Source organism: Thamnophis sirtalis, unplaced genomic scaffold (genome assembly GCF_051295495.1).
Source record: "Thamnophis sirtalis isolate CommonGarterSnake01/CBP01778 unplaced genomic scaffold, rThaSir2_p1.2 scaffold_66, whole genome shotgun sequence".
Lineage (NCBI taxonomy): Eukaryota > Metazoa > Chordata > Lepidosauria > Squamata > Natricidae > Thamnophis > Thamnophis sirtalis.
The window spans coordinates 40,001-54,847 of NW_028261446.1; the positions used below are offsets into that span (position 1 = coordinate 40,001).

General features: G+C 48.7%; 1 protein-coding gene across 1 annotated transcript; it reads left to right on the plus strand.

Annotated features, from left to right (window-relative positions):
* The first annotated feature begins 6,315 nt into the window (after positions 1–6,315).
* LOC148042202 (placenta-expressed transcript 1 protein-like) lies at positions 6,316–12,756 on the plus strand. The gene is made up of 4 exons (XM_087703190.1): positions 6,316–6,667; positions 8,119–8,329; positions 9,991–10,049; positions 11,401–12,756. The coding sequence occupies exons 1-4, from the start codon at positions 6,499–6,501 to the stop codon at positions 11,649–11,651; spliced, it is 690 nt and encodes a 229-aa protein (XP_087559316.1). The 5' UTR covers positions 6,316–6,498; the 3' UTR covers positions 11,652–12,756.
* The last annotated feature ends 2,091 nt before the right edge of the window (positions 12,757–14,847 follow it).

Consider the following 14,847-nt stretch of genomic DNA (forward strand, 5'->3'; position numbering starts at 1 on the left):
CTATACTGAGCTTCAGCATGGCATCAGCTGGCACAAGGCTGGCATCGAGTCCTTGACTTGGAAAATGAAGAAGGGCCCTGTAAAGGTTCAAAGGGACCCCACATCTGAAGAGAAGGGGGTGACTAAAGAGGCTCTTGGTGAGGGTGAAGGAGGAGAGTGCAAAAGTTGGCTGGAAACTCAACCTTAAGAAAATTATTCCTCTCAATTACCTGGCAAATAGATGGGGAAGAAATGGAGGTAAGGACAGATTTTATTTTCCTGGGCTCCAAGATCACCGCAGATGGGGACTGCAGCCAAGAAATTAAGAGATGCTTGCTCCTGGGGAGGAAAGCGATGGTAAATCTAGACAGCAGACTAAAAAGCAGAGAAATCACCCTGCCAATAAAAGTGCATCTAGTCAAGGCTGTGGTTTCCCCAGTTGCCATCGATGGCTGTGAAGGTTGAACCATAAGGACGGCTGAGCGCCAAAGAATGGAGGCCTTTGAACTCTGGTGCTGGAGAAGACGACTCCTGCATTGAGTCCCTTGGACTGCAAGGCCATCCAACCTTGATCCAAATCCTTGCATGGGCAACCCACCACCAGCTCCATTTCCTAAAGGTCCTCGGACACCTCTCAACCACATCTTCCTTTCCAATTTCCCTCCCCTCCTGCCTGCCTGCCTGCCCCTCCCTTCCCTCTTGCCGCAGGGGCTTTCCAATTCAACGGGGAGAGGACCCAACAAAACCGCCCAGAGAATTGAATTGCCGCAGTCTCCTTCTCCTGGTGCCAGAGGAAGTCTTGACTGCCCTGTTTCGCCAACCTCTTCCACCTCCTTCGAGTTGAGTCTCCCGGCAATTAGGCGAGGGAGGCATGGACAAGCGAGAGCATCCAGCAGACCAGGTTTCTCCTTCCCTATCATTTAAGGGTCACACCCAGCCCTCAATCAGTCAATCAATAATTAGTTTAATGCAATGTTTCTCAACCTGGGCCATTTGAAGATGTGTAGATTTGGTCTCCCAGAATTCCTGGGTGTTCATCAGCTAATTGGTGAATGAAGGAGGAGGAGGAGGAGATGTCTCTGAGCAGATGAAGTTGGTATGAAAGGTGGGTCTCAAGTCCATTGAGATTGTTGTTGTTAGTTTTGAAGTCATGTCCAACCCTTTGTGACCACATGGACAACGTTCCTCCAGGCCTTCCTGTCCTCTACCATCCTCTGGAGTCCATTCAAATTCACACCAACTGCTTCAGTGACTCCATCCAGCCACCTCATTCTGTGTGTCATTCCCTTCTTTTGCCCTCAATCTTTCCCAGCATGAGGCTCTTCTCCAGGGAGTCCTTCCTTCTCATTAGTAGGCCAAAGTCTTTGAGTTTCCTCTTCAGGATCTGGCCTTCAAAAGAGCAGTCAGGGTTGATCTCCTCTAGGACTGACCAGTTGGATGGCCTTGCAGTCCAAGGGACTCAACGCAGGAGTCTTCTTCTCCAGCACCCGAGTTCAAAGGCCTCCATTCTTTGGCGCTCAGCCTTCCTTATGGTCCAACCTTCACAGCCATCCATTGCAACTGGGAAAACCACAGCCTTGACTTATACACACTTGTGTTGGCAGGGTCACTGCTTTTTAGTATGCTGTCTAGATTGGTCTGGAAAGTATTATGAGTGGTCAGTTTCCTTCTCAGCCAAAACGGGCATCCCTTTCTTTCATTGGCAGTAGGAGATACAATATTCCCAGAAGGTTTATTTTGTGTCCAGGGTTTGTGTCCATCCAGATATCTCCACTATATTGCCTCTTTACATCAGATGCAACCGCTGTGTTTTATACCAGTTCTGTCTAGAGGGGTTGGGGGGAAAAAATCAACAGATTGTAGCCTGGCATCCTGGTGTGGAAGGAACATGTATGGAAGAGGCTGCCCCAAAGACAAAGGGGTCAACCTATTCTGCAAAACAGGAGAAGCAATGGGTGGGAACTAACCAAGGAGGGAAGCAGCCTAGAGCTAAGGAGAAACTTCCCAACAGTGAGAAGAATTGATCAGTGGAACAGCTTGCCACCAGAAATTGTGAATGCTCCAACACTGGAGGTTTCCAAGAAGAAACTGGACAAGCGTTTGTCTGGAATGGTAGAGGGGGCAGGGGGTTGGATTAGAAGGTATCTAAGGTCCCTTCCAACTCTCTGATTCTCTCATTCTGTTGTCCCAAAGGTGTTTTTGTTTCTTTTTTGTTTCTAAGAGGCAACTGGACTTTCTGGTTTTTCTTTGAAGATTTTCCGGTTTTTCTTATTCTGTTCTGTTATGTGCAAATAGCTGGGAAGTTATCTTGTGGTAAGATGGGAAGCCAATATATTTTACAGATAAGTGAGTGAGTGAGTGAGTGAGTGAGTGAGTGAGTGAGTGAGTGAGTGAGTGAGTGAGGAAGGAAGGAAGGAAGGAAGGAAGGAAGGAAGGAAGGAAGGAAGGAAGGAAGGAAGGAGTTATTCTCTGGACTAGCTAGCCAAGACCTGGTCCAACAGAAGACCAGAAAGAAATGAAGGAAAGCCAACTTTTGCATGCCTACAGCTTATCCCAGTTTTTTTCTACACGCTTGGGGCATTTGTTCCAATAGGGCAGTGTTTCTCAACCTTGGCAACTTGAAGATGTCCGGACTTCAACTCCCAGAATTCCCCAGCCAGCATCCGCTGGCTGGGGAATTCTGGGAGTTGAAGTCCGGACATCTTCAAGTTGCCAAGGTTGAGAAACACTGCAATAGGGGAACAAGCAAGATTGCTGAAAACCGGGGAGTTGATGCTTTGCTCTTCCTGGAGCAGGTGGGACCCCCAATCTACCTCCCCTTGGACCTCAAGGCCTTCATGGAGATCCTGGGCCACCTGTTGTCTGGGCCCCGCGCCGAATCCCCTTCAGTGGAGCAAAACAAACTCCGGCTCACCCACATAAGCCTTGGGAGCTGAAGCACAGGAAGCCAAAATCCCTGCCTACTCGAGAGCAGGAATGTTGAAGCAGCCGGGTTTCCACCGGGTGTAGGCAAGGTATCAGGTATCTTCTCCCACCTTTGCCTCACCTGAGATGCCGCAATCCACCTCCGGGCTGGGTTGTCATGGCACAGAGCAGAGGCTCAGCTGGTGTGTCATGAACCGGCCCCTTGGCAGATTGCTGGACCGGGCTGGAAAGGGCAAATATTAATGACCCATCTCAAGGAACAGCCGGGAGGGGGGTTCGATTTACGCCTGGGAGGGAGCCACGACTACTCTGCAAGAGTCCTGCCAATCCAGCGGCCCACGGATCAAGAAGTCTGCCCTAATATTTGGGCTTTTAATCGCTGGCATCCTTGAACGCCAAACCTGGTTTTTAAGGGCAGGTCCCAGCACGCACCAATGATCATGGGTTTTATGGCATTCGTCCAGCCCACGCGTGAACTGCAGTGACGTCAGGGAAATTTCGAGCTGGTTCCAGTTTTCCTGCAGAATATGCATAAGCTGTGCAATAGATATGTTTTATTTACGCAAGAGGGGGGAAAAGGAAAGGAGAGACGAAAGAGGAGGGAGGGAGAGAGAGAGAAAGACAGAGAGAGAGAGAGATGAGCTAATGCAAAAGCTGCATTTCTTTGGCAGAGAATATATTTTATCATCCCTCAGGGTTACGATCCCGAAACAAGCACACAAAAACCTAACATTCCGCACTTAATCATCCTTTAAAAAAAAAAAAAAGAACAACTTCTGATTACTCCAATATTTGCTGTCATCATTTGGGGGGGGAAATTCGTTATAAATTTCAACTGCCTCATTTGGGGAAATGGATTTTGAATTTTTATGATTTCCGTGAATTACGATAGGACTTTTGTTTTTTCCTGCATTTTCCTGCGTAATTAATTCCTGAAGGCCACCCACCCACCCACCCAGACCCTGTTAGATGCCAGTCAGCAGGCAAATCTCCTCCATAAACGAAGGGAAAGTGGGAAGGCAGAAGGATTTCTATCTGGAAAATGAATTCTGGTGAGTTCTTATGGAAGGGCAGGGAATCAGCCTCTCTCTCTCTCTCCCTCTCTCTCTCTCTCTCTCCCTCCCTCCCTCCCTCCCTCTCTCCCTCAGGTGCAAGGAAGACCCTCCCCCCTTGGTGCAGTCTTAAAAGGGAAGCCTTTTGTGCGTGCAAATTTTATCAGACTTGAGACAGGAGAAAGGAATGGAGTTGTGTTTATATGAACACAGAGAAGTATTAAATTTGGAAAAGGCCCCCAGGCTTCCCACACCCCCTGGAGCCTCTAGCAACATCTCTTTACGTCTTAAGGTTAAGATGTCCTTCTGGAAAAAGGATGGCCCTTGATTCCTAGGCCAGGGGTAGTAGTCATACCCAGACCGAACGTACCAAAGTATGGATTATAGACTACAGTTGTTTCGTTTTTTAAAATAAATTGTTCAAAGACATATTTTACAGATTGGAAATGAAATGAGGAAGGGAGGGAGAGGGACAGGGAGGAAGGAAGGAAGGAAGGAAGGAAGGAAGGAAGGAAGGAAGGAAGGAAGGAAGGAAGGAAAAATGGGAGGAAGGGAAGGAAAGAAGAAAGAAAGGAGAAAAATGGGAGGGAGGGAAGGAAGAAAGGAGAAAAATGGGAGGGAGGGAAGGAAGAAAGGAGAAAAATGATAGGGAAGGAAGGTAGGAAGGTAGGATAAAAATGGGAGGGAAGGAAGGAAGGGAGGAAAGAGAAAAATGGGAGGGAGGGAGGGAAGGTTCAGTTTTCTTTACAGCAATTATGCCTCTCTCTCTCTCCTCCCCCCCCCCTCTCTCCTCCCTTCTTCTGCTATGCTAACCATCAGACCCATAAATCCCAAGTTATTTATTTCTCCTCTCAACAAAAACACTACAAAGCACTTCCTGGCTAAGGTTATTTCCGAAAGGCACAGCAACATTTGAAAAATCAGCCTGGTGACTTTGCATCCAACTTGTCCAAACTTCTGCACCTGAATGCCTAGATCTTTCTGGACCACCACACCCACGTTGGACTTGATGGGAGCCGGAGAGCAACTGGCCTGGAAAGGCAATCGAAAGCAGCCGGGTCTCCCAGGCCCGAAAGGAGACCTGAAGCTGGCAGCGTCGTCCCCTTCCTGAAGGCCGAAGGGAATTTGCTGTGCAAATAATTCCTTGAGCAGTGACACATTGGCTATTGTCTTCTCTGGTTGGCTTTTAACCCCGAAGGAGATTGTTTTATCGGAATTACCCGATTCAAGGAATTTGAGCCTTTATGGTTCCTTATCAGGCCTGAGTCTATCTTTTTTTTTATTATTAGTCCCTTAATAACAATGTGTTTGTGTGTGTGTGTGTTTAGCATGCCCAAAAGGTAACCCTTTTTAACCATGGAATCTCTACCTTCAGAAATGCTGCTTGCATTTCACTTAAGGGAGGGGTGAGACTAGAAGCCCCCAAGGCAATAAACTTTGCTTGCAGCTGGCAAAAGGGGGAGGGTTGCCTTTCCCTAAAAAATGTGCAAATTGCAAAAATGGAAAGACAAAGAGCCTCCCCCCCTCGGAACAAGAAATAATAAATAGGATACTGATGTGAGCAGAGATGGACAGGCTGACTCTTAGAGCTCAAAGACAAGGAGGAGATGGAATACCATCTGGGACAAGTGGCTCCTCCGATGGTTAGAAAGGAAGGGGGGAAAAAGCCGGGATATAAAAACACAGACAAGTTGAGAATTGGAGAACGTGGTATTAAGAATGTGTGACAGGCAGGAATAGGATACGTATTTGTTATGATTAGTAATTATATAATAGAAAGGATCAACGGAGAGGTAATCTTACACATTCCTGTGTAATTGATATAAAATGTAATTGCTGTACCATCTAAATCACTATATGGAAACGTTTATGCCAGAAATGTCACACACTGTGTCCAATGTTTTTAATGTTTAACTAATAAAAAACTTTATAATAAATTTTTAAAAAATGTGCAAATTGGAGGGGGGGGAAAAAAGAGGAATTCCTCCAGATTCTTGGCTGCCATTCTCTCCTGCCTGGGCTACTACATTCCTTGGCAAATATTCTCCATTTTCCTGGAGAGAGAGAGAGGGAAGAAAAGAATTCCTGATCCATCTAGAGAAAACTTTCCACTCTGGAGATGCAGACCCAGATACAGAAACCAAAATAGAAACTCTTGGCAGAAAACCAGCTGGGCTGCTTGGAGGACTAGCGAGGAAGGACTACATCTCCTCCACGTAGACCACGCCCGCAAGGCAATCTCAGTCATCGTTACCTTCTCCCCCTTCCCCACCCCTGGGGGGCTCCCATAGTCTCATAGGTCATGTGAGTTTCGTTCAGCAGCAGCAGCAGCAGCCGGGCAAGTAGAGCACCCCGATGTGTCACCATCGGAAAACCTCCCACCGGGGAGGGTGTGAGAGGAGAAGGAATGTGCAACCTCCAGAGCATATAAGAGCTTGGCTGGTGGCCCGTTTGCCAAAGATCTCCAGGGCTGACCAGGTGAAGCCTACTGAGAAGAGAAAGAGGAAGAGGACAGAAGAAATAAAGGAAGAAGATTGGGAAGATGGCTTGGCTGAAGTTCACGTTTTCACTCTTCTCCCTGGGGGCCCTGCTGGTTTCGCCGGCTTTCTGCCAACCACCCGCTTGCGAGGTGGTCAAGAAGACGGTGCCCCAGGGCTCCTTCCGGCTGGACGTGGAGCCCCGCGATTATACCCCCAACGACATCTATACAGGTAAGGTGCCGATTCACGGCTGGCCCCGCCTTGGCTTTGGTTCTTTGGTGTGGAAAATTCCCTCGCCATTATTTCAGCTCTCCCTGTTAGTATCCGCCTTCTGGGTCCAGGGAATTAATAGAAGAATCGTTCCAGGTTTTATTTTGTTTTTTTTAAATCATCTTTGCAGAATTTAGCATGCCCCAAAGGGAGTTTGAGGCATGCAGGGACTCGAGAACGGAGGGAGGAAGGAAATCGCAGGGCTTCTTATGGTTGCCATTCACAGAATCGGAGAGTTTGAAGGGAACTTGGAGGTCTTCTAGTCCAACCCCCTGCTCAGGCAGGAGACCCTTATAGAATTACAGAAAAAATAAAGCTTGAAGGGAACTTGGAGGTCTTCTAGTCCAACCCCCTGCTCAAGCAGGAGACCTTTACAGAATTACAGAATAACAAGAGTTGGAAGGGGCCTTTGAGGTCTTCTAGTCCAGCCCCCTGCTCAGACAGGAGACCCTTACAGAATTACAGAATAACAAGAGTTGGAAGGGGCCTTAGAGGTCTTCTAGTCCAGCCCCCTGCTCAGAGAGGAGACCCTTACAGAATTACAGAATAACAAGAGTTGGAAGGGGCCTTTGAGGTCTTCTAGTCCAGCCCCCTGCTCAGACAGGAGACCCTTACAGAATTACAGAATAACAAGAGTTGGAAGGGACCCTGGAGGTCTTCTAGTCCAGCCCCCTGCTCAGGAGACCCTATACCACTCTGGCGGTCCAGTTTCTCCTTAAAAGCCTCCGGTGGTGGAGTACCCACGATCTCTGGAGGCAACCTCCGTCCCAGTGGTTAATTGTTCTCACTGTCGGGAACATTAACGTGAGGAATAGGCGAGGACTGTTCTTCGCCACGGCCCTCCAAGCAATGCAGAATTCACGGTGCGATGGGTAAAAGGAGAAATTGCAGCATTGCAGTTTTGTGGAGGTAACGCGGGAAGAGCACCTGGCCTAGAAAAGTTTCTAGGCGTTTTCTTGGCAAAAAAATAATAAAAACCGAGTCACTAGAAAGGAGAATCGTGCGTTCGATCCATTCCAAAGCGTCAATTCTCCATCAGAAGAGAGCGTTAAGACACCGGGGCAATAAGGAGAGGAAGGTTTCCAAAACGCCACCGAGGCAGGTTGGCTGGCTTGTGCCCCTATTGCAGAACGGAAGACCGAGGCCAGCTGTGAAAGCGTTCGGCCTGCTCTCTTGGTTCCCCTGTGGGCGTCTTCCCCATTTCACAACTTTTAATGCCAGTCCAGGCTTGGTCGAAACGCAGCCTGGACTGAGGGCCCCACCTTGTGAGTCAGAGGCAGCCCACAGGCGAGGAATGCTGGAGATCTCAAATCCCAGGTTGGAATTTCCCTCCGGCATCTCAAGCGTGTTTGGCTTCTCCTTCCAAACTCAAATTTTCCTCCTCTTCTTCTTCCTCCTCCTTTCCTTGGCAGTATCGATCACCGGGGCAGAGAACGCCTCTTCCGCCATCTTGCAAGTTGTGCCTTCGGCGGAGGACAACAGTGGGGGGCTGTGGGAAGAGGGGAGCCTGCTGGTCCAGTGCAGCAACACTGACAGCCTCATGCAGAAAAACCTCTCCGGGTCCAGCATGAGGACGCGCTGGATTTCCTCAAGCAACACCAACGTTGGATCGGCAGAAATAAGGTGAGGGGTCCCACATTGGGGAGGTGGGGTGGGGGGGGGTGGAGAGGAATTCCTCCGAGGAGCTGGCAGAGGATGCTTCAAATGCTCAGGTGCTCCGTCTTTAAAGGAGGCAGGAGGCACACAAATGCATGTGCCTGCGCATTATTATTATTATTAGTATTATTAGTTAGTATTATTAGTATTATATATTTGCCATAATCCTGTGTGGAAAGTGAGGCTGAAAGATGGAAATCCCGAGGGCCAAACACAGAGAATGGTTTTTCAGCCTAATCTCTCCCTCCCTCCCTCCCTCCTCCCATTCCCACATCCTTCCTTCCATTCCCATCTCTTTCCCTCCTTCCTTCATTCCTATATCTCTCCTTCTTTCCTTCCTTTTTCCCTCCTTCAATTTCCATTCCTTCCTTCCATTCCCATCTCCTTCCTTCCTTCTGTCCCTCATTCCTATATCTCTCCTTCCTTCTTTCCTTCCTTCCATTCCCTTCCTTCCATTCCCATCTCCTTCCTTCCCTCCCTCATTCCTATATATTTCCTTCCTTCCTCCTTTCCCTCCTTCTATTTCCATTTCCTTCCTTCCATTCCCATCTCCTTCCTTCTTTCCCTCCCTCATTCCTATATATTTCCTTCCTTCCTCCTTTCGCTCCTTCAATTTCCATTTCCTTCCTTCCATTCCCATCTCCTTCCTTCCTTCTGTCCCTCATTCCTATATCTCTCCTTCCTTCTTTCCTTCCTTCCATTCCCATTTCCTTCCTTCCATTCCCATCTCCTTCCTTCCTTCCTTCCCTCCCTCATTCCTATATATTTCCTTCCTTCCTCCTTTCCCTCCTTCAATTTCCATTTCCTTCCTTCCATTCCCATCTCCTTCCCTCCTTCCTTCATTCCTATATCTCTCCTTCTTTCCTTCCTTTTTCTCCTCCTTCAATTTCCATTTCCTTCCTTCCATTCCCATCTCCTTCCTTCTTTCCCTCCCTCATTCCCACATATTTCCTTCCTTCCTCCTTTCGCTCCTTCAATTTCCATTCCCTTCCTTCCATTCCCATCTCCTTCCTTCCCTCCCTCATTCCTATATATTTCCTTCCTTCTTCCTTTCGCTCCTTCAATTTCCATTTCCTTCCATTCCCATCTCCTTCCTTCCTTCTGTCCCTCATTCCTATATCTCTCCTTCCTTCCTTCTTTCCTTCCTTCCATTCCCTTCCTTCCATTCCCATCTCCTTCCTTCCCTCCCTCATTCCTATATATTTCCTTCCTTCCTCCTTTCCCACCTTCAATTTCCATTTCCTTCCTTCCATTCCCATCTCTTTCCTTCCTTCTTTCCTTCCTTCCATCCATGCATCCAAGACTAGCTTATACCATCTGCCAGCTATGGAATTGTTTCATTCCTTTTATGATTAATCAGCGTTTTAATACTGTGGCTCTGAACACCAGGAAATGCCTTGTATGAATCCCACAAATAACTGAATACTCAAGCTTGCTCTCCTAAACCATTCTGCCTCATTCTGGTACAGGATGACAGGAAGCCGGACATTTGAAACTAAAATTAAACAGTGATTCCTGCTTTCCTAAATTCTGTGCATAAAAACCCTAACAATGATTGACTTTCTCATGATCCAGCTTCTCTTCTTTTTCTCAACCCTGTCTTTTTCTGCTTGTCTGTTTGCAAACAGAGCCTTCGTCACCTTCCTCAACGGAACTACCCTGCTCCAGACCAGGACCCTGGAAAAAGGTAATTTTAGCAGGTTCCTGGGGGAAAAACAGCTCAGGAAAACAGGGATATTTGCAACATGATTTGGAGGTGATTCAAAGCACTGAGTAAAGCTAGAACATAATTAAGTGGAAGCATTTCCATTTGTGCCGTGTTGCTCTCCTTCCCCAAGACAGCTTGGGAGGCTGGGGCATTTTTAGGGGACTATCAAAATGGTCAAGAGGGAGTGGTGCGGTCACCTAGAGGTGGAGTTCTCGCCTCACAGTGAGGAGGCTGTGAGTTCAATCCTAGGTAGAGGCAGGTATTTCTCTCTCTGGGAACAATGAGAATATGTATCTGCTGAACAAAACTCCGCATTGGGGACAGGAAGGGTAGCTGGCCATTAAAACATTCTGCTAACTCCGTTCAGTTGCCCAAACTCCACCCCATAAGGGATTATGGTAGAGGTGAAATCCTGACAGGTTCTGACAGGTTCTGGAGAACCGGTAGCTGAAATTTTGAGTGGTTCGGAGAACCAGCAAATATCACCTCTTCCTACTCAAGAGCAGGTGTCAAGGGTTTCTAAAGATGTCTGGTGTCAAGGTTCCAAATAGCATCCGAAATTAAATCAGAGTCCAAGGCAAAGGATTCCTCAAAGTTCCAGTTTATGAAGAGAGCCATGTTGGCACATCTGGGAAAACCAGACTCTGAAAGCTTCTCAATTTTCCTCACCAAACTTAAAGTTCAAGATCTTGCCCCCACATCCACAAGTCCATCCCATGGTCCAATCTCCCACTGCCATGCTGGTAGCTTCTGCCTTCTCTGTAGCCGCTCCGACCCTATGGAATGAACTACCCCCAGAGATCCGGACCCTACCCACTCTCATGGCCTTCCGAAAGGCTATTAAAACCTGGCTATTCCAGCAGGCCTGGGGCTGTTGACCTCTCGACCGAGGTCCAGCCCCGATTAGACTGGGTGCATGATGTGCTTCTTTTAATCTGTTCTCCTTTGTTTGTTTTTAACTCTTTTTAAAATTCATTTTCTGTAAGCCGCCCGGAGTCCTTCAGGATTGGGCGGCCTATAAATTTAATAAATCCAATCCAATCCACCCATCCAGTTCTGGTCAGGTGCAGAGACAAAGGATGACCTTGGCTTTCTAGAAAGAATGTTGTTATGGCTACATAGCATCTAACTCCATACAATTCCCCCCTCCCATTTTCCCACCATAGAAAAGGCATAGTAGAATAATAGAAAGTGTGGCAGGCCAAAGATTCAAAAGAAAAGATGGCGGCTGGCCTAAACATCTGGGCTGACATCACAGGAACAGTAGCTCTCCCCATTTCTCCATCAGCCAAAGGACTCATCTAACCTTGCTTCCATTTTTCCTTCTCAGAGGCGTTCAGCTCAATGTCATCATCTTCCGTCTCCCGGCCAACCAGCAGCACCGGCAAGCCGACTCTTCTGAGCAACCCTACCGATGGTCACCGCCACATCAACTCCACCTCATTCCACCACAACCTAGCGTCTTCCCACCAATCCACCAAAGGTCCACACAGTTCGGTCTCGGTGACCCAAGCCAGCTCGGTCCTTCTCGCCATCCTGCAGTTTCTTTCCATCTCTCTGGGATACAAGCTCTTGGCCTGAGCTCCCGTCCGTGTTCGCGTACAACCAGGATTTGAGAACTAACGGGCTGGTTTTCTTGGGAACTCAATAGCCCTCCTGCGAAATCCACTTCCTTCCTCCTCTCCCTCCCAATCTCCCTTTTCTGAACTCAGAGGCTGAATCCAGAACCCGTTTCAGCATCTGCCTTGCCCAGTGTTGAGATTCAATTCTTTTGAAGGAGCCGAGGTGGCGCAGCGGTTAGGGGTGCAGTACTGCAGGCCACTTCAGCTGACTGTTATCTGCAGTTCGGCTGTTCAAATCTCACCGGCTCAAGGTCGACTCAGCCTTCCATCCTTCCGAGGTGGGTGAAATGAGGACCCGGATTGTTGTTGGGGGTGATATGCTGACTCTGTAAACCGCTTAGAGAGGGCTGAAAGCCCTATGAAGCGGTATATAAGTCTAACTGCTATTGCTATTGCTATTTTTTTACTACCGGTTCTGTGGGTGTGGCTTGGTGGGCGTGGCAGGGGAAGGATACTGCGAAATCTCCATTTCTTCCCCATTCCTGGGGCCAACAGCCAGAGGTGGCATTTGCCAGTTCTCTGAACTACTCAAAATTTCCGCTTTAAGAGATCAAGGCATAGTGAGTTACTTAAAAGCCAACCCATTGCTTCCCCCGATTCAGCTGCTTGAGGCAGAGTGTGTATTTACTTAACAGTAAGAGCAAGTAATTCTGGTCCAAAAGATGCAACTGTTGTTTTAAATGTATAGGACTACAATCTAGGCAAAAAAATGCCTCTTTAAAAGTAAGACACCCCCCCCCTCCCCGACCGTCCTCTTGCAAAGAGCTTTTCCATTCTCCATAGCAAGAAGAATTCCGGAGGGGAGGGGGGGGTGCGGAGGGCACACGAGGGCATTCGAGGCCCGGATAATCAGACTAAAAGGGTGAAATCACTGTCACAAACTGGAACTGACATCCCTCTCCACCCCTCAGTCCTGCAAAGATGCTGACCGAAGCATTTCGTAAACAGGCCCGATCGGACAAGACAATCGCCCCTTGACTGCCAAACGAAATACACATTTGAAAAGTTCTCAAACTAAACTCTTTCATCTGTTGGTCCCAACGACCATCTGGATTGCGGATCCTTCACAGCAGCGAGACTGGGGTGGGGGTGGGGGTGGGAGGAATCCTTTTTTTAAAAAAAAACACTTTCTGCTATTTAAATCCCCTGCTGGTAAAGCCTTGCCCTGTGTTAGAAAGGGGGGGGGGGAAGTCTTTTTTCTTTTCTCCAAAAATAACTTGGGAGCTGCTGACTGCTTACTACTATTACTACGGGTCTGAAGAACTAACTGTCGTTAAGATTTGGAGAAAAAAGAAAAGTGGGGGAGGCCAGAAGAAACAGGAGGAGGATTTTAGAAGCTCGCAGTCCCGATGTTGGGACTTCCAAAAGTTCTCTGCGTGGTTGTTGTTGTTGTTGTTGTTATTTTGTACATACTGTATCTTTGGGAAACGTATTTTGAAACTCCATTGTGCTTTCCGAAGCCAATAAAATATATTCATAAGACCTGGTGCAATTGTGGAGTCTGGTGGGGAGGGAAGGGGGGGGAACGATGGTACGACGAACTTCAATCGCAAGGGCAGTGTGGTGGCAACTCGAAGTTGTCTGGAACGAGCTCCCCGTTTGAAATCCGGACCCTTTACTACCCTCCCGGCCTTCCGTAAAGCTACTAAGTCCCGGCTGTTCCGGAAGGCTGGGGGCTGTTGAAGTATCCAGCCCCACTTCGTCTGTGAATGTTGTCGTGTTTTAAATTGTTGTATTGTCTTATTTATCCACTTCCCCTGTTTTATTGTAAGCCGCCCGGAGTCCTTCGGGAGTGGGCGGCATACAAAACCAATAAATGAAATGAAATGACATTAACTTCCAGAATTCCCAGGCCAGCAAAGGAGACGGATGATTAGTTAGAACCTTAGGACCTTCTCTTAACGGAGCGTTGGGTCCTCCTAGGTTTACGTTCTCGTCTTATTGCAGTGTTTCTCAACTTCGCAACTCTTAAGATGTGTGAACTTCAACTCCCAGAATCCCCCAGCTGAGCATGGCTGGCTGGGGAATTCTGGGCGCTGAAATCCACGTAGCTTACAGTGGCCAAAGTTGGAAAAAAACCTGGCCTTGTCCCAACCTGATGGTCTCCCAATTTTGTTGGCCTACGGTTCCCATCAGCCATCTCCCAATTTAGGAAAAATCAGAACCCAAACATCTAGAGACGTGATGTCGAACCCATGCCACGCGTGCCACATGTAGAGCCCTCTCTGCAGGGACGGCAGCCATCGCCCCAGCCCAGTTCCACCACGCATGTGCACAAGCCTCCCAGCTGGTTTTGGGGTCTCTGCTGCGCATGCTGAGGGCGGGACGCATGCCAGCGACACGTGTGAGCCAGGGGTGGGTTTCAGGCGGTTCGCGGCGGTCCCCGCGAACCGGTTGGTCGGCGAACCCGGAAGTAAGTAACTTCCGGGAACGCCAAAAGATCCACCCGCCCGCCCGCGTTTCTTACCCGGTTTTGACGAGTTCTGCGGTTCCACGTATGCGCAGAATGCATACAGCGCCTGCGCGATCCTCCAGGAGCAGCTGGAGCATCGCACAGGCGCTAGTACGCATGCGTGCACTGCGCGTGTGCACGAGGACGCCGCGAGAAACCCACCCCTGGTGTGAGCATACAGGGGGAAGCGGGGTGCGCGTGCATCAGGCACTTGCATTGCATTTTGGGGGTTTGTGCATGTGCAGGAGCCCCGTTTTGGGCCTGGAAAGCCTCCTGCACCAACCTGGAAGCCAAAAATGGCCGGGGCGGGGGGGGCAGGGTGCATGCACGGGGGATGCCTATGTATGTGCGGGGGCTCTCGCATTGCATTTTGGGGTTGTCCCTTGTGCTTTGCCACCAAAAAGGGTTCCCCATCACAGTCCTAGAGAGTCCTGCTTCCAAAAGTCCAAAATCTGGAGCCCGATTTCACCCACGTCGTAAATTTCTCAAGGTCGCGGAGGAAAAAGAAAACAATCAGAACTAACAAATTCCCCCCCTCCTCCCCCCCCCCCCAGTTTGAATTATTCCTCCATTCAAATGCACAGAAACGACTTTCGGTGGCTTTTCCCTCCCCGAGGCTGCTCCCTTTTTTCTTTGCTAATGACTCTGCAAGCCGGTTTCAGCCAGAACACCCCACCCCACCCACCCCCAGCCAAGCCGACCC

Bases quoted from the DNA above. Each gene is read 5' to 3' on its own strand.
- LOC148042202 (XM_087703190.1), top strand. From the start codon at position 6,499: ATGGCTTGGCTGAAGTTCACGTTTTCACTCTTCTCCCTGGGGGCCCTG. The intron at 6,668-8,118 runs GTAAGGTGCCGA...TTTCCTTGGCAG, and splicing joins CCCCAACGACATCTATACAG to TATCGATCACCGGGGCAGAG. The intron at 8,330-9,990 runs GTGAGGGGTCCC...GTTTGCAAACAG, and splicing joins GTTGGATCGGCAGAAATAAG to AGCCTTCGTCACCTTCCTCA.